General features: G+C 40.6%; 2 protein-coding genes across 2 annotated transcripts; both read left to right on the top strand.

Annotated features, from left to right (window-relative positions):
* Window positions 1–77: 77 nt before the first annotated feature.
* On the top strand, window positions 78–8108 carry csnk2b (casein kinase 2, beta polypeptide). The gene is made up of 7 exons (XM_070846602.1): window positions 78–192; window positions 740–821; window positions 1636–1738; window positions 2489–2604; window positions 4129–4204; window positions 4637–4826; window positions 5833–8108. Exons 2-7 carry the CDS (start codon window positions 750–752, stop codon window positions 5921–5923), a joined length of 648 nt encoding a protein of 215 aa, XP_070702703.1. The 5' UTR covers window positions 78–192; window positions 740–749; the 3' UTR covers window positions 5924–8108.
* Window positions 8109–14095: 5987 nt separating this feature from the next.
* LOC139215653 (sperm acrosome membrane-associated protein 4-like) lies at window positions 14096–24375 on the top strand. Its single transcript, XM_070846680.1, has 3 exons — window positions 14096–14211; window positions 22538–22648; window positions 23792–24375. Exons 1-3 carry the CDS (start codon window positions 14160–14162, stop codon window positions 24010–24012), a joined length of 384 nt encoding a protein of 127 aa, XP_070702781.1. The 5' UTR covers window positions 14096–14159; the 3' UTR covers window positions 24013–24375.
* Window positions 24376–25434: the final 1059 nt, after the last annotated feature.

The raw sequence follows: 25434 nt of genomic DNA on the forward strand, positions 1-25434 counted from the left end.
AATACCGACAGTGAGCAGCGGGCGGCAGCAGAGCTCCGGCGGCTCCGTGCGCTGCCGACGGCTCCGGGAGGAAGAGGAAGAACGTAACCTAGAGGGTGAACCGGGAGGTGGTGTCCATCTTATTTACACCGGTGAGGTTGCTAAATTTTAGATCTGTCGGATTCTTCAGGAGTATAAAAGTTGAAAAGCCGGGTAAGTTGGCTGATTTAGTCACGTTACTGCGTTGAGGTGTTTAAACGCAGAGGCAGAGGGACCTCCTTAAAGCTAATCTTTGTCTTGAGGCCTGTTTTCTAACGATGCGCCATATTGAATTTCATTCTGGATCCTAGCCGCTAGCGGGGTTTAGCTTAGCAAGCTAACGGTGGCTGCATTAACTGTTTGTCGTCGCGTATGAGGACACCATAGATTAAAGTTTAGTTCTATCATCAATAACATACACTTTTGTTGGACTCAAGACCCCAAAAAGCTGCACTGCAACGGCAACTTTATGAAATTAACAGTGCTGAGATGATAAGTCTAGCTAGCCTGAGCTAGCTAGCTAGTTAGCCTAGTCCTCAGCTCCATACTTTCACTGTTTGGACAAATTATTGACACAATATTGAGAAAGATTATACCCACCTCAAGATAGTAGTTTGGCAGTGGGAGCTCTTCGTGTTATTTTTAGCGTCATCAGTGAATGCAGTTTTGATGTAGTTGATTAATTTATGGGTCATGGAGTATTTTCGCCTCTCTTTCACAGGTTTCCAGAGATGAGCAGTTCAGAGGAAGTGTCATGGATCTCCTGGTTCTGTGGACTGAGGGGAAATGAATTTTTCTGTGAGGTGAGTACATTGATCAAAAGCATGGTAAAATCAAAACTGGACTCGTCACTGTCAAGCACAATTTTAAACATCACTAGTGACATTGAAACTCTTACTGTTCTCTTTATTACACGATCACACAGCCAGATCTGACCCTGATCTAAGGCCGTAAACTCTGCATCAGGTCCTACATGAATATCTCCCAGAATAGAGACATGTCAGTCCCAAATCTGTGTGTAAAACGTATAACAGGAAGAATGTGATGTGGAAACCAACAAGCTGGGAAAAAATGTTTTTATGTGTCTGTTAAGTAAAAACACAATTTATTCTGATTGAGAAAAGTGTCCTATATAATGATTAAACAAATCATGTCATCATCTTGCTTGACACATTTTTTATCTGTGAGTTGCTAAGAAGGTTTCTTACCATCCAGAGTTTGTATTTTCAACACACTGTCAGTGACATGGTCCTGGACCAGAGCTCGGCCAGATCAAGCTCCAACTATTTTTCCTGTTCACAACTCAAGTCTAGTTTAAAATAGTGCTGGCATGCCCATACGTTAATTGAAAGTGTTATAGTCGCTGTAATCATTACTCGTGTTCATACTGGCCCTGTAGAGATCCCGGCCTAATGCAGCTCCAGCTTGTGACTGTGAACCCCTGTCTCTTACACTGGTGTCACATTTGAAAGGAGTCTCTTCACTGCCTGTACAGGAGAAATGATTACAGGCAGATAGAGACTTAAAAAATGTGAACCTATCATTCAATTCTACTTGTAAGCCACACTAAGGTCTCAGTGAATAATCAGTTTTCTCCCCTAATTTCTCCAACTAAAGGTGGATGAAGACTACATCCAGGACAAGTTCAACCTGACGGGGCTCAATGAGCAGGTTCCCCACTACCGCCAGGCCCTAGACATGATCCTGGACCTTGAACCAGGTCTGTACATTGTTTTCATGTCTCCACATTCTCTAATTTAGAAATGTGCTGCTTTCCTTTCAAAATGTATAAAAAATTCTTTCATAGACGCACATATTGACAGTGTGTAAAATATATTGGTGCTGAATGGGTGCGTTGGTTGAAACAGTAGATAACTGTCCAGAGGGGAGAGACAAGCACCCCAAACATCTGCAGAAGAAGCCTAACAGCCTAAAAAACTGAATGGTGAGACTAAATGTTGATTCACGTCTTCATTTACCAGTTAACATGTTAAATGGAGATCAAGAGGTAGGAGTAAAAGGAGTTCCAGGTGTGTCATTTATGAGACGATCCTGATCGTTACTCGTGCTGCTCCTCTAATCTGTCGAGTTGAGCGCTGTCGCACATTTCATCTAATAAATAAAAATGAGAATGAACATTTGATCTCAGCATCCTTTTTGTTTTTAAGGATGTCTCCTTGTCAGATCATTAGACATACTTTAACACCCAGGAGTTTTTTGTTTTTTTTCCCATTATTGTGCGTTTTCACAGGAGCTTTGAAACCAGCTGGTCTGCAGACTCCCTCAGAGCTTGTGTTGTCTTTGTTTTATGCCCTGCCAAAGCCTAGAAAAGAATCAGAAAACTATTATATGTCCCTGTTCTATTTTTTTTTTTTAATTAAAAATAAGAGCTCTCTGTGGTTTTGGTATTCCCTCTCCTTTTGTAGTTTTGCATCTCTGTAAACTGTTCTCTGTTCCCTCTGGTCTTCAGATGAGGAGCTGGAGGACAATCCCAACCAGAGCGACCTGATTGAGCAGGCAGCCGAGATGCTGTATGGCCTCATTCACGCACGCTACATCCTCACCAACCGAGGCATCGCACAGATGGTAGGCGCCAGCTGCATCAGCAAAATCCACTACTCCTGTCTGCATTAGGGAGCTGTTTTACAATTACATTTTATGCTTCTGTGCTAGAGACAGCCATGGCCGGAGGCATTGTGTTTTCTGGTTGTCCCGTCCGTCTGTACATAAGTTTTGGTCCCATTATGAGTTAAATAGACCATAAAGTAATGCTTTAGGGCGGGACTACACGGTGACTAACCAATTAGGAGCGGTCGCTCTTCACTTCTGGCTCCAAAAAACCAAGATGGCAACGCCCGTAAATCCAAACTCAAGGTCTCAGAACAGCAGTCCACAAACCAATGGGTGATTCCACATTGGCTACGTCCACCTGTTGTCTAAAGCCTCTGGTACAAACGTCCACCATGACTCAGGATGAACTGATTAGATTTCAGTGGTCAAAGGTGAATGTGACCTCAATAAACACAATTTCGACATAATTCAAGAATTCAGTCGATAAATAAGGCAAACTTTCGCTCCAATGTCTGTTTGGATGAAGTGATGACATTTTATATCCAAAAGGTCAAAGGTCATCTGGCCGTTGTTCACTGCCAACAGAAGAGGAGATTGTGACCATATTTCACATCTGGTTTGATGTTGAATTCACATGGATTTAAACCAGCAAACCAGACGTCAGTTTAGTGGATGAGATCAAGTTTGTAATATGCATAAGAAAATATATAAACCTGGGTTGGACTTAAATAGATGAGTTGCGTACTTGAGCAAGTGACAGTCAGTCACAGTACGCGAGGCGGAGTTTTTACCAGATGCTGGTGATAAACATCAGTCCTGTCATATCGGCTGCGTGGGTTTGGATTTATAGTTCAGTGTCTCTGATCTCGGCTACTGATAGCACTACTGAAACACAAGATGGATGTAACGCACATAACCAGGCCAGAAACACACCACTAACCAGGGTTTCATACAGGTGCTGGAAATCCTTGAAAATGCTTAATTTTATGTGGTGTTTTCACTTGAAAAGTGGCTGGATTTGACTTTGGAGAAGGTTTAGTAAGGCTGACTATAACTTCAGCTTTAAAATAATATTTCAGCATTTTGGGAAATATGCTACCTCTTAGTAAAAAAAGAAAACGAGCATGTGTCCCAAAATGTTGAGTTATTTATTTTAATTTCTCAGGTTTTTAGTGCTTGTTGCATTGTTACCTTTGGCCGCTGTTACAGGAAAACAGGTAGTGGACTAACGAACAGGAATTGGTCATAAACAATATCCATCTATAGCTGATGCTGATTTTACATTGTGGCAGAGACGTATTGGTCTGGTTCACATTGATCACAATCAACAGGAGCCTGCTAAATGTCAGAAGATTATTTTAGATGATATGAACTCTTGAAAAGTCAAAGTAGTTGGAGGGCATTTATGTCCAGTATTGTATGTGTTGTAACATAGATATGTGCATATGATCTGTACTTTAATCAAAGAATTGTTGCCACCTATTATTATTATTGTTGTTGTTGTTTTTGTTGACTCGTATCTTGATTTATACTTTGCAGTTGGAGAAGTATCAACAGGGAGATTTTGGCTATTGCCCCCGGGTCTATTGTGAGAATCAGCCTATGCTTCCTATCGGTGAGTAAAAACATGAATTCAAAACTTTCATTCTTAAATGCAATACATCCATATTTTAAAGTGTCACTCATGTTTAGCACAAGATGGTTGTTTTGGTTTACATGCACAAGGTCTTACTTCATCACTGTGATTTATTCAGAGAAATAGCTTTGCATGTTTGTAAAAACATGTAAAATACTTCAGTGTGTGAGACTGCTGTCTTACAGAGCGGTCTTTTAGACTGATTTGTTTAGGAAATTTTTACTGATAATATGTGGCCATGTTTTGAATTTAGTCACAATGCCCTGTTTGCATGCTGTCCGAGTTTTCTGTCTGTGAAAGACCTTTCAGTGAACCAGGAAGTATGTGTGCTGTAGTAGCCGCTGTCTTTATCTCAGGTGTAGCATATTCACTTGATTTCATATCTGAGCCGGTTTGTTTCTTCCTCCACAGGTCTGTCAGACATCCCAGGGGAGGCTATGGTGAAGCTCTACTGTCCTAAATGTATGGACGTCTACACACCCAAGTCCTCCAGGCACCACCACACAGATGGAGCCTATTTTGGCACTGGCTTCCCCCACATGCTGTTCATGGTTCACCCCGAGTACAGGCCCAAGAGGCCAGCCAACCAGTTTGTCCCGAGGTTAGTGCGGCAGGTCGAACTTCACACTCTGTGTTGCACTTTAGCAATAATTTATCTACATTAAGGTTGAGCCGCTAACCCCAGCTAGCACTGTTAGCCAGCGTTGTTATCTGTGTTAGTGCGACTCTCGCTATATAGTCGTCAGGTAATTTGAAGGTTCTGAGTTTGATTTTAGCCTTGATACATTTTTATTTATTGATCCTGTGTTAACAGATAACTCAAAGTTGTGGTAAATAGGTTTATTTTTTTATGTTGTAAAACCGCTTTTAGTTGAAAAAAGCCTGAAATTTAAACTTAAACCAGATTGTAGGTTTATATTTTTACGTGATGGAAATCTTTGAGTGTGTAAGAATACCAAGGAGTTTAAAACTCGAGAAAAAAACGGTTTGTACCATAATGAGTAATGCAATTTTCTTTTTGTTAAAATGGACGTTATGTTGGCCGTGTCTGAATAAACATGTATTAAACACACATACACATATAACAACTCAACCGGAGCAAAGTGTAATCACGTTCAGCACAGACATGTGGACATTAACCTGCAGGCTGTTAGCCACACTAACCAAACCAGCATGGCAACATTTAGACATGTTTCACCAGGAACGTCCCTGTTTCTAAACGCTTAAGGATACTTCAGGCACTTAGGTCTATTTTTTCCACATATCCACATCCTTCTCCTTTCTTTCTGTAGGGACGTCTGTTTACATCAGTCAGCCGTCAGTTCATAGAAAATGTCACATGATGGACAGTAAAGTGCCGTGATCGGAAACAATGAGAGCTTAAGATGTCACTGCGCTCTCCCTGAAAGCAAACACATTACTGACCACAGTTTAAACAGCCTCATTAATTTCAGTCTGAATGTTTGTGTAGCTGCTTGCCAGTTTTATTTGAGGTTCATATTTGTAGCTTTTGTGCCGCTCTGGGCGTTTCATCGTGTTTGCTAACCAGCGTAAACAGCGTCCAGAAGAAACCCTCACATCATCTTATCACCTTTTTGTTTCTCCAGGCTGTACGGCTTCAAGATCCACCCCATGGCCTACCAGCTGCAGCTGCAAGCCGCCTCCAGCTTCAAGAGCCCCGTCAAGGCCATCCGCTAGAGCGTCCACGGCAGAGGAGGAAGAGGAGACAGAAGAGGAAGATTCATAGAGGGAGAGAGAGAGAAATGACACGAAAGAATTATCATCAGAAGGGGAGGGGTCACCTGCATTTTACAAAGCTTTTCAGATGCCCCCTCCCCACCCTGAAGACTGTATTATTTTGGTTTAGATTAGGGCAAATGAAAAAAAGTGTAAAGAATTTTGAGTGTGAGCGAGATATAAAAACGCACAGCCATGATCTTAATCGTACAAACACACACACACACACACACACACACACACACACACTCGTACATACAAAAACAGATAAATGCAGCCACACTTTGGGATTCCATGCACGTACCTTACCAAACTCATCAGTGCCAAAAACAGGAGGTGAGGCAAGAGGAAGCTGAACAATACAGGGGCTCAATGCTGCTGCTGCTCGCTGTTCGCTCACGTCACAGGCACACTGGAAATTATATGATCGGTGGGTGACGCTTCAGGGAGCCGTTCCCTGTACAAAGGGTTTTATGTCCAGGGCCGTTAGAGGGGAAGCTGGGTCAGGTTTCACCTCTGGCTCCGTTTGTTCTGTATTTGGCACAGTTTGGTAAAGGGTGGTGGTAAACCCTCCGTCATTTGAAGCCTCCACTCCCCATTAACCCGCCCCGACCCCCACCCCTTGCATGTACACTCAGGCTGGCACTCACAGAGACAGTTTGGACGTTGGCGACGGGTGTTTTTCTGTATCACTCGTACGTACATTTTGGTCACTGGTTTGTCCGATGTTTTGTGGTGGTGTTGCACAAAGCATTCTGTTGAATTTGCCTTAAGATTCAGAGAAAACACCCAGATTTTTGTTTTTGTTTTTCAAGAGGCACAAGCAACATTAGTTTAGTTGTGTTTTCTTTATGCTGTTAGAAGAGTTAAAGTAGACTTAAACTAGAAGATGAGTTTCTGAATCGTTCAGACAATTGTAACCAGCCTGTGTCATTTCTCCAGCTGTCTGTGTGTGTGTCAAAAGACTGTCTGTATTGGTACATAAGTGAAAATATAACCTATGCTACATTTTTGCGAGACGTGTGCCCGCCCACCCACCCCCACCCCCCCTGGCCACCCGCCTGCTGGTTGCAGCAAGCTTAGCTGCGTTTGTATTGTCACCCCCCCCAGGCCTCATAGCTTCATCTCCCTTAAAGAAATAGCTTGACATTTTGGAAAATTTGCTTTCTGGTTGAGAGTAAATTAGCAGACCGTTGCCGCTCTGCGGTAATGTGAAGCTACCATGAGCAGCCCGTTAGCCTCGCTCGGCATTGTAACTTTCTGACTGTCAAAAGGTAGTAAAACCTCCATACCAGCACCTCTAAAGCTCACCAGTTAACACATTATTCCTTGGTCGTGTAAAATCAAATGCTTTTTGTACATCTTTTTTTTAATATTTGTGATATTGTGCATAAAGAATACAAGACATGTCATTTTCATAAAATGAGCACACCTACCTACCCCCATCCTGTATCTCCATAGCTAAATATGATACAAAAACACAATAAGCAGCAATGCTATACCAAAAAGTGGATTTTGTCAGCCTGTTTTCAGAGAGAAAAGTACAAATATGAAAAAGTAGCTTTTTGAACATATAAAATGAACAAATGCCATTTATTGTTGAGCTTTAGAGGTGGAAGTGGGCGAGCTGTTCCACTAAGCGACGTTAAGCTAACAGGCTGAGAGTGGCGTCTGTCTTCACGTCCAACTCTCAGCCTGAAAACAAGTATTTCCCCAAATGTCAAGCTGCTCCTGCAAAGATCGAGGAGGAGACTCTGAGAAAGAGGAATTTCGACAATCTGAATCCTTCGGCTCACTCCACCACTGCACTGACCCTACTGGTGTCTCTCCACAGCACAGTCTCATTATTTATGTTCAGGTTTAGAGACAGACAGACAGACAGACCACCAGCCGCTTTGTGTTTTTTTTAGTTTTGTTTGGTTCAGTACAGTGGGGCAGATGCTCAGTTGCCCTCCCTTCACTCCCTCCCCTCTTTACTTTTGTGTGACTGGAACAAGATTGTTTTTGGATCTCATGATACAAGAGAAACGGTATTTATGTGTCCAGATTTTAACTAATGTTTGTCTGTGTTGTCGTCGTCTTTCTGCTACTGTCGAAGGGTGAGCAGGATTCAGAATTCTCAATAAACTTCTATTTTCTTTTCATACTCTTTTGTCCCTCATTTTCTTTTAGACTGCAGCCGCGCCCTCCTGCCACACAGTGTCAGTAGAGAGCTTAGTACTTCTGAAAAGCTTGGTTTTTCCTCATTTAAATATCTCTGAGGCACCAGTTGGCTTTAAATCTTTTCATGAAAACACCACATAACACAAAAAGACTGCAAAACACACAACTGTACTTGCATTCTTGGTGTGTGTGTGTGTGTGTGTGTGTTTTCCTGCAGTGACGGAGGGAATGATGGTTGACTTCTGGGTGTGGCTGCAGCAAAGTTTCACATGACTCTGAGTAACAGCATTGGTGGGGAAAAATGCACCAAGACACACAAAACAAATAAACACCATTTAACTGCATTGCCGCGATCATAAGATCTCAGTCAGGCTAAAGTAATTACTTCTTAAATTAGCTTTTGGATGTCCTGAAGCCTTGTGATATATAAAAAGAAGTCAGAATGGAAATTCCAAATAAGAATAATTCACATTTAATTTGAAGAGCTGCCTCTAAAAGCCACAGAAAACACCTTGAGACGCAAACAGCAGGAAACACTACAGTGTTGCCTCTCAAAATATGACTCATAAAAGTGGTTTTTTTCCCCTTTGCACGGCAGCTGTCTTTGGCTAAATGACTGGCGAGGCTGAGTTGTCTTCATGTGGCCGAGGCCTGTCAGTTTTTCCAGAGAGAGAACAGGAGGAGGTTCCTTCATGACTCAGGATAACCTCAAACCACAGCTCTGGACCTGCCCTTCTCCTCCACCTCCTCCCTTTATTTCAGCGGCTCCTTTTGACTCCATGGAGAGGAATCCCCTATTTTTACAGTCGCTGAGTGTCTCCTAACATGCATCTTCCCCTGATTGTGTGCCGAGTCATAATCATGTCAGTCCGGCTGCTCATGCTGTTGTCATGTGAAATGTTCAGCCTCTGCTTTGCCACACCCAGAAGCCTTATTGGGCTTTATTTTTTTTTGGGATGCCTCTGATACATCTATTAAGGAAATATGCCAGCCACAGAGACCACACGCAAAGAAAAAAACATGCTCCAAAAATAAGTATTGTTGATTGAAAATATGCCTTTTTTAGAGGCTCTACTCTCCACATGTGATGCCTCGGTCCGTGCTGAGGTCGACAAGAATGTTACAAATCCTGGTTGTGTTTCATTAAGGCTCTAACTTGATGAGCTGAAGCAACGGGTTTGGGAGGACTTTGCCTCCTACAGTGCTGAGAAAAAAAGCCCCCCCCTCTGTTTTCATGTTTTGTCCTCTCACAAAGTTGAAGCAAAGTACATTTAATGTGACTTTTTTTGACCTGGATGAACATAAAAAAAGACCCTTAAATGTCAAAAGTGAGAATAAAAATACAAAATTCATGTTTGCAGGAGTATTCACACCCTCTTGGTCACATCTGGACGCTGCTCCCTGTTCTTCTCAGTTGGGTTGAGATCTGGGCTCCGACTCGGCTACTGCAGGACATTAACATTGCTTTTGTTTGAATTAAACTGTTCATGTGAAGCTATTAAGTAGGATGGATTGAAGAAAATAATGGTCCCCAGAGGATGAACTCTACTGATCCTCTGATTGTTCCTCTCGCACCACCAGAAGGTCGTTTTCTTTGAATGGATGTTGCCTCTTATGTTGACGATCTTTTGTCTGCTCTTATTGTTCTATATGCTCTTCAATCAGAGCTTCCTTGTAAGAAAGAGAACTTGCGCTCACTGTCCCTCCCTGTTTAAGTAAAGTTTATATTAAACAATATTAACATTCGTGCTCCCCAGCTGATGAATCATAATCACTTTAGTGATCCTCTGATTTTTCCTCTGTCGTCACTGTGAGGCTAACATTTGCTTTTTCCCCGGCATGTATTGGATGGATTACCATGAGGTTTGGTTCAGACGTTCATGTTCCCCTCAGGATGAACTGTAAGAACTTCAGGGATCAATCAGCAAAAAATGTAATTCGTCCAAAAATGTTGTTTCTGACCACATACTTGGAGAACCATCGGCCTCAGCTGTACTTTGTGTGTGATGCTAGTTAGCAGATGTTAGCTCAGGCCATGCAGCTTGTTAAACCTTCAGAAGCGTCACACTTCAATCAGTGACTGATTTAACGGGACTCCGAGTAACTTAGAAATGTTCTTATATCTGTCTCATGACCTTTACATTTTCATGGAACTGCCGAGTGTTTCTTCGCCTTCATGGTGAATCAACTGAAATCCCTCCACTTAACTAATAATGTTGTCTCTGACAGCTGGCCTTTTCTGTTCCCCTCAGTCGTGGAATAACCTGCCACAGGAGAACAGGGAAGCCAACACACTTTCTTCTTAAAAGTCACTCTGAAAAACTCTGATTTTGATGTTTGTTTTACTGATTTTAGTCTCCTCATGTTTTTTCAACTGTGTTCTCATTGCCATGCCCATATAAAATGCTTTATAGCTTCTTTTGAAAGGCGCTTTGTAAAGGTTTTATTATTATTATCATTAGTAGTAGTAGTATTGTTCTTGTTATCAATGCAGTTAAGGACCCTTAAATATCAAACTGACCTACTTTGATATTTAAGGTTCCTTAACTGTTGTCAAAAAAGCCCCATTAGATCTTCTTTGATTCAGCCACAACAGCACATGAAATCCACTTTTTAAAGGAGCTGTATGCTAATATTTAGACTTCCCTGCTTTTATTCCTCCCTTGCCTTCTTTCCCACAGTTTGGATTTTCCTATCGCCTTGGCTGTTATTGCTGTGACTGCTGGAATAAGGATTAACTCGGCTGGTTTCTCCCACACTCCCTCTTTCCAAGTGACGAGCGTTGAGAAACTCTGAGGATCTGTGGGCAAAAACAATAGAGGCATTTCACGGAGCCCAAACAGCCTCCCTCTCAGCAAAGTATTTCAAAACGATGACTCTGAAGATGCCATTTCATAACTGTTCCCCCATCCAGCAGGAACCAAGTCATGCCCCCTTTTTTTAAAGTCCCACCCAGAGATAATCATTAAATGGCTCACACAGAGACAACAAACATGCCGCCACCCTTAAACATCAGGCTTTTTGTGACCGATGTGTGCAAACAAACTGTGAAACCTTTGACTAATTGCATTTTCATGACTCCACTTGTCACTACATGCTTTTGCCGTCTCTTTCCAGGGATGTCTGCAAACACTCTGAGACAAACACACACAGAAAAATGCTCAGGGACAAATGCTGGGCGAGACCAGGCTTGCTTTTGTGAGTATTTTAAGTCGTGCAAAGTTTCTCCTTAAACTCAAGAGGGGCCTTTTCATCACTGTGTCTCATTTATCAAACTCAGAATGGGAGGAAGGACCTGCAGAAACCTCCCTTCCTCAGTTTGGTTTTTTTTATAACACACAACAGTGTCAGTTTTTACTTGAACTGATTCTTCTGGCACCAAAAAGCAGCTTTGTTTTACACTTCAAGTAGTTTACTTTTTAAATTCCTTATGCTTTGCTTCTCAGTTATAAAACAACCAAGCAGACGTGGTTTTACTGACAAATAAACACACACAACAACAGATTCAGTAGCACAGAACTCCCCACAATTTAACTTCAGGATCCCAGAGACTTCAAAATAAAAAAGAAATCGAATCAGTTGTTTTTGTCCTCATGTTTCTCTGACCTTGATGTGATCTATGCAAAACATTTTCCATTTCTCTCTGAAACTACGAATCTCTTCTTCGCATCCGCAAACCTGATTGTCTCCTGCAGAGTTTTTATTCGCAGGTTTACAGCGGCAGATAAACTGGACAACCACAGACTTCAAACATCATTTCAAAACCTTAATTTGAGCCGATATTATTCCTTTTATTTGTTGTAGTTGTTGTGAGTACTCACTTTAATGATGACCCTCATCGGGCTACAGCATTTCACCTTACAATGATACTACACTGTAACACTATACAACAATACTGCACTACAATACTACACTGTAATACTACACTAAAATACTGTATACCTATACTATATTTCTATACTATAATATTATGCTATAATAGCTTTATAGTTGTAGTGACGGTAATCAGACGGTCGTTTTCTGTTTAATACAGAGAAAAATTAAATATGGAGCAGTGGCAGCATAGAATAGAAACGTAGCACAGAGTAGAAAGTAATTGACATCCATTCATCCATTGTCTTACACCGTTTATCCTTAAGGGTCGTGGGGGGGGGGATAATTCCCTCTATAGGGACATTAGATGAGAGCTTTTCTTTTACAGATCAGTCCCATTTTACACAGTGTAGCCATTAACAGGTAGTTACAATACTGAACACTGAATACTGAAAAACATTCATATCAAGGAGAAATACGATAAAAATACAAGAAAAATACTACAAAGGAAGAAAGATGAATATCAGCAGACTCTTGAAGGGTATGGGAGGAACCATAAATACTGGGAGGAGCCTCACATACATGAGAAAAGAAGAAACAGTAAATGATAAACAGCCTGAGGTAGACGTCTGTAAATTATAACATTAAACTGAGGGGGAGCTCCTCATTCAGTCCCTCTGGCTTCGATTCACATACTAAAAATACAAATATTAGCCTCACGCAGACAATACTGGCTGTTATTTTTTGGGGCTTCGCATGTCAGTGCTCAGCATGCCACTGCCCAAAGGAGAAGCTGCAGATGATTTGATGCCTGAGAGCTGAAACATAGCCAGCCTGCAAGTTTCGTCTCATTGCCTCCAGAAAACTCACACATGCCTGTTTGGCAGGTGGAGTAAAATATCTCTGTAGTTGTAGAGGATCGAGCTGAAGACAAGGCAGCAGATGTAGACTGGGACGTGGTGGGTAACTGCACCAGGCGCACAGATGGTCACTTATGTCCATGTTATTGTCCAGTTCCCCAAAACAGAGACACTTATAATCTAAACTGATTTCTCAGTGAGAAGTTCTTCATTCATTCATGCATACATTTGTAAATTAGCAGATTATTTTTGCAGTTTTTTGTGATTTATTTCATCTGTTTTCGTTGTATTTAGGTGAACTCTTTTTGGTCTAGTTCACACTGATGTCATTTGGGTTTAAGATTCTGTTATTTACTTTTATTTTGCATATTTTGCATCCGTCTTTTAACTTCTCAGGGCCTCATGACAAACAAGTGTTCTGCCTTTAAGATGTTTTCCCTTGGATTGGTGGGACTTGTTGAACCATGAATAGATCAAATAAAACTTTCCATGAGACAAGAAAGCACCTTTGTTTTCATTTTAATAATCTAACATATTTTTATATCATTTATGTCTCTGTAACTGATTTAGTTCGGGTTTTCTCAGCTCATAAAGGGACATTTCATACATCAGTTTATTTGGAAAGTCCAAAGTAGTAAATATGTTGTTCACTGGGGATCAGAGAAATTATAATCCCCTACAAGACAAAGCACACTAGGACTCATTTAAGTCTCACAGAAACACAAGGTGTTTTACTTCAGTAGTACACAGACTACTATAGAGTCAAATCAGAGGTGGAACAAGTAGCCAGATCGTCTCTCCAGAGAGAGACCAAACGATTCATGAGTTCAAAATTAAGAATTCAGGATTCAATATTATTTGATATGATGACGTTAGGATTTCTTATTATGGCACTGGTTTTGTGTTTTGTTTATTATACTGACAATGTAGAAACTGAATAAACAGACTTTTCTAAAAATAAAAAATAAAAAGAAAATGAAAACTTGGGACCATGTGATCATTCTTCTCATTTAGGAGTATTGTGATGGCACCGTGAGGGTTAAATACAACAGCATCACCATAAAATCACTTATCAGCTCCAGTTCCCAGCTTTCCCACAGTGGGACTCCCTGCTGGGATGTACTGTCCCTACACCTGTGGATCACTCAGGTGGGAGAGCTTGAAAGGAAAAAAAAAAAAAAAAAAAGGTGGACGTCCCGGAAGACGTCCTCTGATTGGATAACGGTGACGTTTGGATGGGAGGTGGAAGATTATAAATGCAGCCATGGCGGAACAAAGTGCGCTGTTTGATCCAAATTATAACGGTCTCCTCAGAGGAAGGCAGCTTCTCCTCAAAGTCCAGGTTGAAACTTTAATCCAAGATGAACAGAGTAATCCTCCAGCTTTTCGCAGTCGGATTCTGCTTTGCAATCGGTAAGAAAATACTCTGAACTATGATTAATTAAGTGAAAAATGCACTTTTCTCCCATTATTTTAAGACGTTTAACTTGTAAAACCTGCTAAAACATAATTTGTTAAACTGTACAGCCTCATATTCCATTGAACACCTTTAAATAGTCTCCACGGTTAAATCTACGTTTTTCTGCATGAAGTTTGGTGTGTCCTCGTTTTATTGAGGTTACTTTCACATACAATTCTCATAGTAGTGTGTGCAGTATTGCTGTGTTCAGAGGTGATATTTGTTTTTTGGAAGATTTAGATTACTAGTTTGTGTTAAATCTCTAGATTTGGCTTCTACATGGAGCCTTCATGTTTTCCATGGTCTGATTTTTATATAAAGGCTCTCCTTGAAGTTTTTTCCTGGCAACACAGATCAAATCCTGTCAAACCCATTTTTCTGGAGTAAAAACTTTGGCTTCCTTCTGGGTGGGTTTGGGCAGTGTGTGCCATGTTTTTTTTGTTGTTGTTTTTTTTTGTATCATGTTCACTGGGTGTGCTCAGTGTTGAAGAGTGTTTTCTGACTGGGTGTGTTCACTCTTGATACCAGTGGTGTGTTCACATCATTTTAGGGGCAGTGGGCCCAGAACAAGACGTGAACACCTTTGTGACAAATCTGATCATTTACCCACCGATGGAAAAATACAAGATGCCTGTAGTTGGTCAGTGTGGTGGAACACAGTGTGCTGTTGAGATTAAATGTAGTCATGTGTTTTGGTTACTCTTTTATCATACTTTATGATCCTTTTCTGGTTTTATCGGGTGTGTTAAAACTCAATTTACTGTTCAGACGAGATAACGGACAGTGAAGTCCTCCTGGCGATGTGATCTGATGCAAACACATTTTAGTTCTGTCTCTGTAGTCTGAAAGAGCCATCAGTCATCCCATCAACGATCTGGGAGAGTTCGCATGTTGAAATGATTAGTCAATTAATCTATTAGTTGATTGAAACGATTTCTCAATCACCAAAATGTATATATATATTTTTTTTAACATTCTCTGATTTAAGCTTATCAGATATCAGAGCTTATTTGCTGTTTTTCTTCGTCATATCTGACAAAGCTGGATATTTTTGCCATTTATTGGACAAAACAAAAAATTTGAACTACTACTGAACCACTAATGAAGGTATTCATGCAGCTGCAGCTCTAAAATTATTTTTCATCCCTTTTTTTTTCTTTTAAAGACCCAAACCAACTGATTCACCTCGTAGGCTCAGCAGAGCACAGAATAAGTCGCACATTCCCACAGATGAGACGACGTAGCTGCAGAGCTTTCCAACTGTTTACCCTCTTATGTGCACATCCCAGGCTTTACTCTAATGCCGTTATTGCAGGTTGGGGTGAGGCCGCCTGTTTGTGGCGCGAGGATGATCTTCTCGGTTTTTTCCCCTCGTGTTATTAAAAGACTGAATCATGTCCCAACCTGCCAGCCATTGCATGAGAAATTCCTCACCCTGGAACAGTTGAGGCTTTGCCCAAGTCTCAAATTCCACCTCTACAGAGACTCTGCAGACCTGGCACCCTATATGTATAAGAGCTGTTTGTTCTTCTGCTTTTGTTATTTGAAGCTATTGTAATCCACTTTTGTCCTCGGGATCCCCCCACGTCTGTTTTGATCTCCCGTTTCAAACCCCACCCTTCCTAGCGGGAACTATAATCCGCATCCTTGATGCTTTTGAGCTTTCTGTACTTTCAGGTAATGACTTTGACCTTAACATTACGAATCCTTTACTTAAATGGTTGCTTGTGAGAGACGAGTGATGAACACAGATAATTACACGCTGAGGTCTCCCGTCTCCTTGTACAAACGACCAGGAGGGATGAGTGTGTGTGGTGGGTGTGTGTGTAGGGTGTGTGTGTGTGTGTGTACTCTGGGATAAAGTGGATGATTTCAGATGGTGATCTGGTTGGTGTCTGAAGTCAACATGTTACAGGCTACTGAGAGGTTTCCCCAAACACCAGCTGCCTGGAAAATGGACAGAAATGCCAAGCCCTGTGTGTCTGCCTACTTTTAAACCCAGATGTCGGCACATTAGTGAGGTCAGGACGAGAAAGTCTGCAGAGGCTGTTGACTGAACGCGATGGTGAAATGGAGGCAATGTTTAATTTGTGTAAACTGAATTTTGATTCATAGTAACTTTACTGAAAATCCCAAACAAGCCTCAGTAAATGGAGCCAGAATATTGAAGTTTCCCTTAATGATAATCACTTCGCAATTTGCTCAAAAGAAATGGACTCACAGGTGGAAAATACTCGATTTAACGCCTCATATTTCCACAGACTCGTCCTACTGCGGTCTTACAGTGACGGTTATTCTCTCCATCGCAAAACCAATCATCAGCTGAAGGTACTTTTAGCTGCAGATGACCTTTTCTGCCCACAGCACTTAAAAACAAATCTTTAAGTTGGTAATCTCCTAAAACAGAGGACACTCCTCCCTCTCCAGGTGAAGCTCTGAAGCAGTCTTAGCACATTCACTCTTGTTTTACTTTTCTCACGACATCAGCGCCTCATTTTTATCTCTCCGTGCGCAGTGGGATGTCTCTGTAGCACATGACTCGCATTGTGAGTTTAATTTCAGCTTGTGTCATTCACTGTTTTTCTTTCCAGCTGCCCCCCCCTCTGTGAGCGGAGTCGGTCGGAACAATAGGAAGCTCTGTAAAACTGAGCTTTTTATTACTGGATAACGGGACTGGTGGGAGGCTTGATTGAACCACTCTTTGCTGCTTTTCAGCCGCTTCTGTTCTGCCGCACCATGAATGCACTCTTGTTGAGTTAATGATGAAATGTTGACTTGTTTTAACTAGTAACAAACTATATAATCGGATCTTTTGCAACAAGGATGCCTTCAGGTGGAAAGGTCAGGTAGTGACTCCTCCCAAAACATTGATCACAGGGGAGATACCACGTGGAAAACAAACCACCTGCCAGCACATCGGAGCTGTGATTCCTCTTTAATGTAATCACTTTTCTTATTCTCTCCTCTTTCTTTCCTCCTCTCTTCCCGTAGCATTAGATCTAACAGGAGTTTAGTCTTTAAACACAGCCACTGATTCTTTTTTGTTGTTTTTCTCCCTCTTTCTCTGTGTTTTGGGTTCTTCAACATGTTTTGTGGTGGCCTCGGAAAGGCTGCTGCCCCGTGACCTGTAGTTTCAGTGACAGAGCAGTAGAGGGCAGTATAAGAACGAGGCTGCACGTTGTGGGGGGGGTTAGAAATGCAATGTGCCGCACCTCAGACTTCAATCGGGGAGCATCCAATCCTGAAAAATCACTTTAGTACAAAGAACAAAGCTCTTTTAGTTTACAAATTCTGGTATTTCTACATTTTTGAAAGCTGTTATCCTTTTGAATTTGTTTGGCTAAAAAGGAGGAATAACATATCTGATAGATATTTGAGTTTTTAAGACGGACACAAACCAAAGCAGATGTATTTAACCCACAAGAGCTATTTAATCAAAATAGCCAAATAAAACCCACCATGTTCTGATGGTGGGTTTTAGAGAACATGTTCTGATTGTAGATGCTACAGTTTCCTCATGTCCTCTGAAGATTCCCCAAAGTTAGAGTGAAGTCTGTCGTTTTAAGTCATAGCAGTAGGCAGAGCAATGGATCTTTGTCTTGGCCTGAAAACTTCAAACTCTTGTTTTAAATCTCAGTTTCTGTATTTACTGCTCTCTGCCTTTGTGTGACTGATAACTGGAGTCACTCCATTACTGCGATATTTGTGCCGAACATTAAAATACTTTCTACATATTTCTAATATATGGAGTTAGAGATACATTTGTGGGTTGGATATAGATAAATATAGACATATAGAGATGGGTAAATGCATAGATATAGTTATAGAAGAATATAGAATAGTTAGATAAGGAAAGATGCTATACTGATATAGAGACAGATCTAGATATTCATTATCTTGGAGGACACTTCCCTGATAGTACTTTTCTTAATACTACTACTACTACAAGTACTACTACTACTACTACTACTACTATTATAAGTGGTACTATTACTACTACTACTATTAATAATGATGTATATAGTGCTTTTCAAGACAAGTTACAATTTAAAAAGACAAAATGCAAACCGTTGATAAAATAATATAAAATACACCTAAACATAATAATTGTAGATGTGTAAAGTTAAATGTGGGACTTCTACTTGCAATAGAGTATTTCTACACTGTTGTACTGCTATTTTGACTTTAAGTAAAGGATCTGAGTACTTGTTCGCCCTGCTGGTCACTATGACGGCTGCTTTAAGACATTTTCCAGCACTCAGGACTTCCCACCTGTCGTCCTCACTGGGCTGCCCCCTCTGCAAGTGTGTCCTCTCTCATGCACCCGTAATGACGGCATGACGTAAAAGCCCGCCACATGACTTTCCAGGACTTTTGTAGTACAGGAAACAAGGCTTTTGAAGTGCACTGACAATGATGAATGTCAAAGTTCCACTCAGCCAAATACGTCGTGACTAATTAATCCTAGAAATATGTAGCGCCACCGCTAATCTGTCAATCACCTCCGGTTACACAGAACAACATGCTTAATCCACAGCCTTTTCTCGAAGGGACTGCGCTGTTGTGTGGAGAGTCTGTTGCAATCACACGAGGTGAAGACACAACCAATTAAATGTTGAGACACTTTGGCTGCAGTGAACAAACAGTCTGCTGTGACTGGACATCACAAGCTTTACTGCCCCCATCTGACTTCACCTCCAGACAGCCTTCCACAAGAGGCTTTTGTGCTGTCAGTCTTTGGCAACACAGATTTGTTTGCCCAAATGTGTGTGTGTGTGTGTGTTGGACGAGGGGTGGGGTTCTTTTTTTTTTTTTTTTTTTTTTGTTGATGAGATGACTCAGAAGCTCGGAGGATCAGGTCGTACTGGTTTTCAGATGCCCCCCCAGACAGCAGCAGGAGAAAGGGGATTGTGCTCAGTACGTCAGTCGGCATTACAGAAGCATGAAGTGTTTGTAGGTGTGGCAGCGCCGAGGTTGAATTCATCATAAGAGTTGTGACATTTTACCGTATTGCTATTTAGTGCACAGGGCTGTAAATGCAAGTGACTGAGGAATTTGTAGGCACATTTTTTGATGTCTTGTGTCTCCTTGATGAAGAAATCTTTGCTTTATCATGCAACAGAATATATTTGCATTGTATGTGTGAGATTGTATATGAGTGGAGCAATAAGAGAGGACATGAGGATTGGGGAAAAAGTCTGTAAATTGTCAGCTCTACTTGAAGTCGGGTGTAATTCTAAACCAGCATCACAGGGTTTGGGGCTGTTTGGGCACAAAGGTGTGGCCGTGCTTTCCTTTCTAAAGTGAAGAATTGGGATTATCCCACGAGATTGTCATTGAAATCAGGCTGCTCATCAGGATCAGGCAGGTTTTATCTGCCGCATGTGTACATCTCTGGCATGTTTTAGTTGTTTTAGTCCCAACTGTCTAGCATTTGCTAGTGTGTTCGTACTGGAAAAAGTGACAAAGTATAACCAAAGATATTGGAGCATGTGACTTTTGAGTGTGACGTAATGGACAGTATAATCCCACAAAGCTGCACACACCTAAAACGTAGGGGCTACTCGGCTGGAAAAAAGATGTCGAAATAGTTGAGTCAGCTTGGCAAGCATCTCAACAATACAGCAGCAAATCTATTTTTCTCTACGTCAGATACTGAAGTTAAATATTTGATCAGCCATCACTCTACCTGAGTAATTCCTTTACATTAATTCCTTTTTATAAATGTGGTGCGATACTCTCTGTGAAGTGACAAGTGATATCTGACATCTTGCCTCATACTAACCTGACCAGATCATTCATCATGTTCAAGCACCATGAGTAATCTATAATTTATTCCAGCATGATGAAGAGTCTGAGCTAATTCCTTTTTAATGAATATCACATATCAATATCACTCAATCAATTGTCACTTCATGGGCAGAAATCAGTTAGTTTCATCAGGATTTACTGTATCTCTGTTTGATATCATATTATATTGAATATCTTTTTGGACTGTTGGTGGTCAAATTATAATATCTGAATATGCCACATTGTTTTTCTTACAACTAAAAAGTTGACTAAATAATGAAACACACCATTGCTCATTTTATTTAAAGCTTTAAGGGTACATATGAGTTAAAGATGCACACTAAGCAATAAAATGTGAATTGTGAATTTCCCTCTATGGGGGATCAATAAAGTCCATCTAAAATGTAACAAAAATCTTTTACTAGTTGAAACTACAGTAAATAAATAAGTCTTCATCACACAAACAAGAAGCAAAGGGAAGTATCCAGACACATTGTTTTCCAACTTCAGTCATGGGGCCCTGACTTTCAAACTGGAGCGACAGGTTTCTAACAACGGTTTCACCAGAGTTCACCGTAGCTGTGCAGGGAGTATCTCCCCCCTCACGCTCGCACACAGTTTCAGCCTCACAATGGCAGGTCGTCTTTTAGGCATGGTGCATCAAAATGGCAACAGTCAGCATTTGGTATGTTGTCTTTAATCTACCAAAAAGAGAGAGAGAGAAGGAAATCAGTTTTTTGCACCGATGCACAGATGATATCACCACTGCCAGGAATCATTTTGGCTCTCTTATGTAAAGGAGCTTCAATCACGAGTCACTTCTGCAGAATGTGGCACAGCGCCTCTTTAATGTTCTGCTTGACATTTCTTTGGAGTGTGTCCAGCCCACAGAGGGCCTGTAAACAAGAAGCACAGTCTTTTTTTTTTTTTTTTTCACTAAGTAATTAGAGTTACAGTAACAGATGATGTTTACAGGTGTGTTAGTTTCTTTAGTGTCCCTGAGAGGAACTGCTTTAGTAAATACTCCTTTTGTATCGCGTCAGCTGAGTATCAGCCACTTTATATCCAGTAACTCTGTCAGGTCACATAATCCACTGGGTTGGTTTTATTTACATTTTGCTTTGCTTTGTGTTCATTTTTCATTTTGTTGTCCAATCCAGATATTTGTCAGAATCTTTTAATGTGCAGGAGCTATATGTCTGCATAAATACACAGCTGGCAAGCTCATAATATCAAACTTAGTATTGAACCTCAGTAACATTCATGGATTTATAAGGAACATATTTATTGAAAAATAAACAAAATCAAAGCAGCAGAGGCAAAGATATCCTGACTTTTAGTCTCTAATGTTGGTCAAAAAACACCCAAAACACTGGATCTTACATTTCCTCATACATGTCTCTTTATCTGATCCTCTATTCCTGGTAAAAGCCCGTGAAGTGATTTGACATTTGATTTTATTCTTGTTTTTTTTGTGCGCACTGTTGATTTTTATACTATATTCCCACACTTCAATGCACAGAGGAAATTCGGAGGTGCTCACAGTTTGAATAAACACAACACCGAGAAGATCCGGAAGATCTAAGAAAAACTTTTGTCATTTCAAAGTTACAGTTTCTGATTGACATCCATCTGCGTATCTCATATCACCAATGACACAAACACATCAGAGAGAGATTCTGACTTGATAGCCACCTTCTAGACCTGTTATCAGTAAGCTTTTGTCAACATGCCTGGACCATGCCTAACCAACTTCAAAGTTCCCATTCAACAATCTAATGGTTTAAATGTATAGGTTCTGCACAGGGCACCATAATCTGTCTGCAGTTTGTTTATGTGTCTGGAGACTAATCACCAGGTTTTATTTATATGGCTCAAAATCTGTAATTTGTCTGAAGGTTTTAGATGTTTCTGCACATGCAAGAAGATTCCTCTCTTGACTTTATTTGGTGAAAAAATTGATAACCTCCGCTAATTTGAAAGCATTTTCATCACAAGGTTGGGAAAAGGAGGGTTTTAATTGTGCTGTAAAGATTAGCTCATTAATCAGGTGGTGGATCAACAGAAAAAAATGGGAGAAACGTCAGGAAGAGCAACTTTTAAGTGCATTAAGTTAAACAGAAGTTTCAGGCTAAGCAGAAAAGTATTTTTAAGATATATTTGGGACATTTTCTGCTTTATTTGAATGTGACATTGGAGAAGAAGCTGGTACGACCTTGAGCGCAATAATCTCCTCTGTGCTACGGGTTAAAGGTCACTCATTTGTCTCGTTCATTGTAACAATCTAAGTGCGTTTTCAGATGGAAAACTGCATCATCTGAGTGGATGGTTAACATTGAATCAGGAAGGCCTGGTTTTACTGGATTGCCGATGTATTTATACATACATTATGTTGTATTGATGTTAATTCTATTGTTCTTCTTCTAATTTCCCCTTCTCCTTCATTCCCCTCTCTCCCTCCCTCCCCCTCCAACTCTATGCTGATACCAGGTCAAGCTCTGAGGTGCTACGAGTGCAAACTTGGCGTCTTCGACTTCTGCTTAACCACTACGACCACATGTGAAAGCGGAGAACAATGCTTCAGTGGTGTCGGGACGGCAGGTACAGTGCTCACAGGCTAACAATCTCACCAGACGGCATTCTCCTGCAGACCTGTCGTCAACACTCGCATTGAAACCCCACCAGTTGCATTCTCGAAATGCAACTCTGACTCTGTAACAACAAAGGAGGCTGACTTGAAACTTGTGAAAGCATTTGAATTAAGTTTGATACAATGATTTTTTATTGTGCTGGAGCTAATACTTTTATTCAAAGTGGTCGATCAACAGAAAATGTTGATAATTTTAGCCAATGATTCCCAACCAAATCTAAAAACAGCTGAAATAGTTTGTTAAAATATAATTGTATATTCTCCTAAACTGTTGTTTTTACAAGACCAGAGACCCCCCAACATTATATAGTTTATTTTTAATGTGCAGTTGTGATTCAAATCTAAAATCTTCCAATCAGATTCCCCGGATTTCCACACAGACTGCCAATGACCCTCTCCTTTCTGCCTTTTATGTTCAATAAATGAGGAGAGGTCGCAAATCTGCCCTTAACCACTCAGATGTTCATTCAAGTGTCTTTAAATGTCGAGTATCCAGTCTCTCCTTGAGCCATATACATGAAAACATTCATTCATAACATCCTGACAGTCTGTTTACAAAATGGATTTAAAGATCTCTCAGATACCTCAGCATTGCTTTAGACAATGAGCTCAGCTTCAGTCAGCGAACCATGGGCATTTACCAGAGAGAATCACAGCCATCTTTAACTAAAACATCTGTCTGGTCAACCACATCCCGGTTCTTCTGTATGGTGCCAGCTGTTTTTTCCAGATGCTTACAGTCAGAAATAATAAGAATAAACTCATTTAGGCAGCAAACTCATTGGTGTTTAGGTGTTTCATCTAATTGTGTTACCTCACCTTTAATCCCCAAAGTAGGCACAGTCACACATGAACTGTTTGGGAGGTTAATGCATTGTAAGTATATTAAGCTGCTGCTAAAATGTCATCTTAAAATAGCATTTTTTGAAATAAGAATTTTTTGTAGTCTCTTTTTTTTAGTTTTTTAGTTGTAGTTAAAACCTGGAAGTGACCCAAGCTGGAGGAACAGCGTCTTCACCTAAAAACAACAAGCAGCGTCTGAGTGCAACTAGAACCATTTCAGTCACTCACAACTGTGTGTGTTTGCTCCACAGCCGGCTTTGTCGATGTCAAGAAGAAGGGCTGCCTACCAGTGGCTGAGTGCAACCAAACCAAAGAAGTGAATTTCCCCTCCAGCAACGCCAGCGCCACCGTCTACAGTATGACCAAGACGTGCTGCAACACCGACCTGTGTAACGCCGCGCCCGGGACCTCCGGCCTGAGCCTGGCCCTCGCCACCGTCACCGCTCTGTTTGTGGCCAACGTCTTGGTTTGACAGAGTGAATGATGGATGACATAAAATGCATGCACACATTACAACACACACACACACACTATCCTTGAGGTGCATCGTTCTTTTTTGAGTTCACACAAGTGTTTATATCCGTTAAAATTTAATTCCCTCCATCTTGTATTTGTATTTTTTAGAGAGTAACAGGTCCCAGTCCTCATTTCCCTGTATGAGATAATAAAATGATTTAAGATGTCCATCCGTTTAAAGTGATTTTAATGTTTCTTTAATCCACTTGAATGAGCAGTATCCCATCTAGATACTGAATCACATGTTAGGCATTTCACTGTGTGGGTAATTGTTTGCTTATTTGTGGTCATACTGCTTAAAGGAGTGGTTCAACAATTTGGGAAATGCTTATTTGTTTTTTTGTTTGTTTTGATGGTCAAGACTTATATAGAGGATCAATACCACTCTAATGTCTGAGCTGAATCTGAAGCTACAACCAGTAGCCAGTTAGCCTATCTTAGCATTAGCAATGGAAACGGAGGGAAACGGCAGTGGTATTGTTCTTCTCATCTATCTCGAGGCAAGAAGGGGAATAAGCATATTTCTCAAAATGTTGAACTGGTCCTTTAATTTATTGGCTTTGACCCTATCATTTTCATTTTAGTGTCATAATATTCAAATGCTGATATATAGATTTCAAAGCTTCCACTTGAGTTCACTTTATTAACGTGTCATAATGTAAATTGTCTCTGTGCGTCCGTCTGTCTGTGTTAGAGCATCTTTTAGTTTCGTTCTTTTTTTTTTTTTTTTTTGACAAATGGTTTTATCAATTCTGTGTTTAACCTGTTTTTTGTTTCTGATATTTGTGTCAAATCTACGCTGCACATTACTCATGAACTATAGGGTTTGTGTATGTATATAAATATATATAGATATGTAAGGGGGGGAATGTGACCAAATTGTGATTAAATCAGTCTTTTTTTGTTTTTGACATTTGTCAGGGCCGATCTTTGGATACCCCCTACACAATACAAATCTTTAAAGCCAACACTTTTGGCTGTATTTTCCAAAAATGATTTGGGGGAAATTGGTTGTGGAGACAATCTGAAGAATGCAATAAATAAATATTCAAACTGGGAAAAAACTGGTGTGATTTGGTTTCCTGCTTCGAAATGTGTCTTGGCTCATTGACATCCGTCAGGGCTGACTGGTTCTTCAGGTTGACCCACAGCAGAGATACTGTGGCTCTACTACCGGTATGAAGGTGTTGGCCTGATTTCAGGACATTTTAAACATGAGGAAATTTCAGGTTAAACTCAAGAAAAGTTGCTTGTAAACAAACATAAATCATAACCCAAGAGGAGTGTTTTTATGAATGGCTTTAATCATGTAAAAGTTAGGTGATAATTTCAGCTTCATAACATCAATTGATGATATTCTGACTTAAGTGGTTTTCCC

This window comes from Pempheris klunzingeri, chromosome 16 (genome assembly GCF_042242105.1).
Source record: "Pempheris klunzingeri isolate RE-2024b chromosome 16, fPemKlu1.hap1, whole genome shotgun sequence".
NCBI lineage: Eukaryota > Metazoa > Chordata > Actinopteri > Acropomatiformes > Pempheridae > Pempheris > Pempheris klunzingeri.

Coding starts and splice junctions, on each gene's coding strand:
- csnk2b (XM_070846602.1), top strand. CDS start 750: ATGAGCAGTTCAGAGGAAGTGTCATGGATCTCCTGGTTCTGTGGACTG. Junction 822..1,635: donor GAAATGAATTTTTCTGTGAG/GTGAGTACATTG, acceptor CTCCAACTAAAG/GTGGATGAAGACTACATCCA. Junction 1,739..2,488: donor GATCCTGGACCTTGAACCAG/GTCTGTACATTG, acceptor TCTGGTCTTCAG/ATGAGGAGCTGGAGGACAAT.
- LOC139215653 (XM_070846680.1), top strand. CDS start 14,160: ATGAACAGAGTAATCCTCCAGCTTTTCGCAGTCGGATTCTGCTTTGCA. Junction 14,212..22,537: donor CGGATTCTGCTTTGCAATCG/GTAAGAAAATAC, acceptor TGCTGATACCAG/GTCAAGCTCTGAGGTGCTAC. Junction 22,649..23,791: donor CAGTGGTGTCGGGACGGCAG/GTACAGTGCTCA, acceptor TTTGCTCCACAG/CCGGCTTTGTCGATGTCAAG.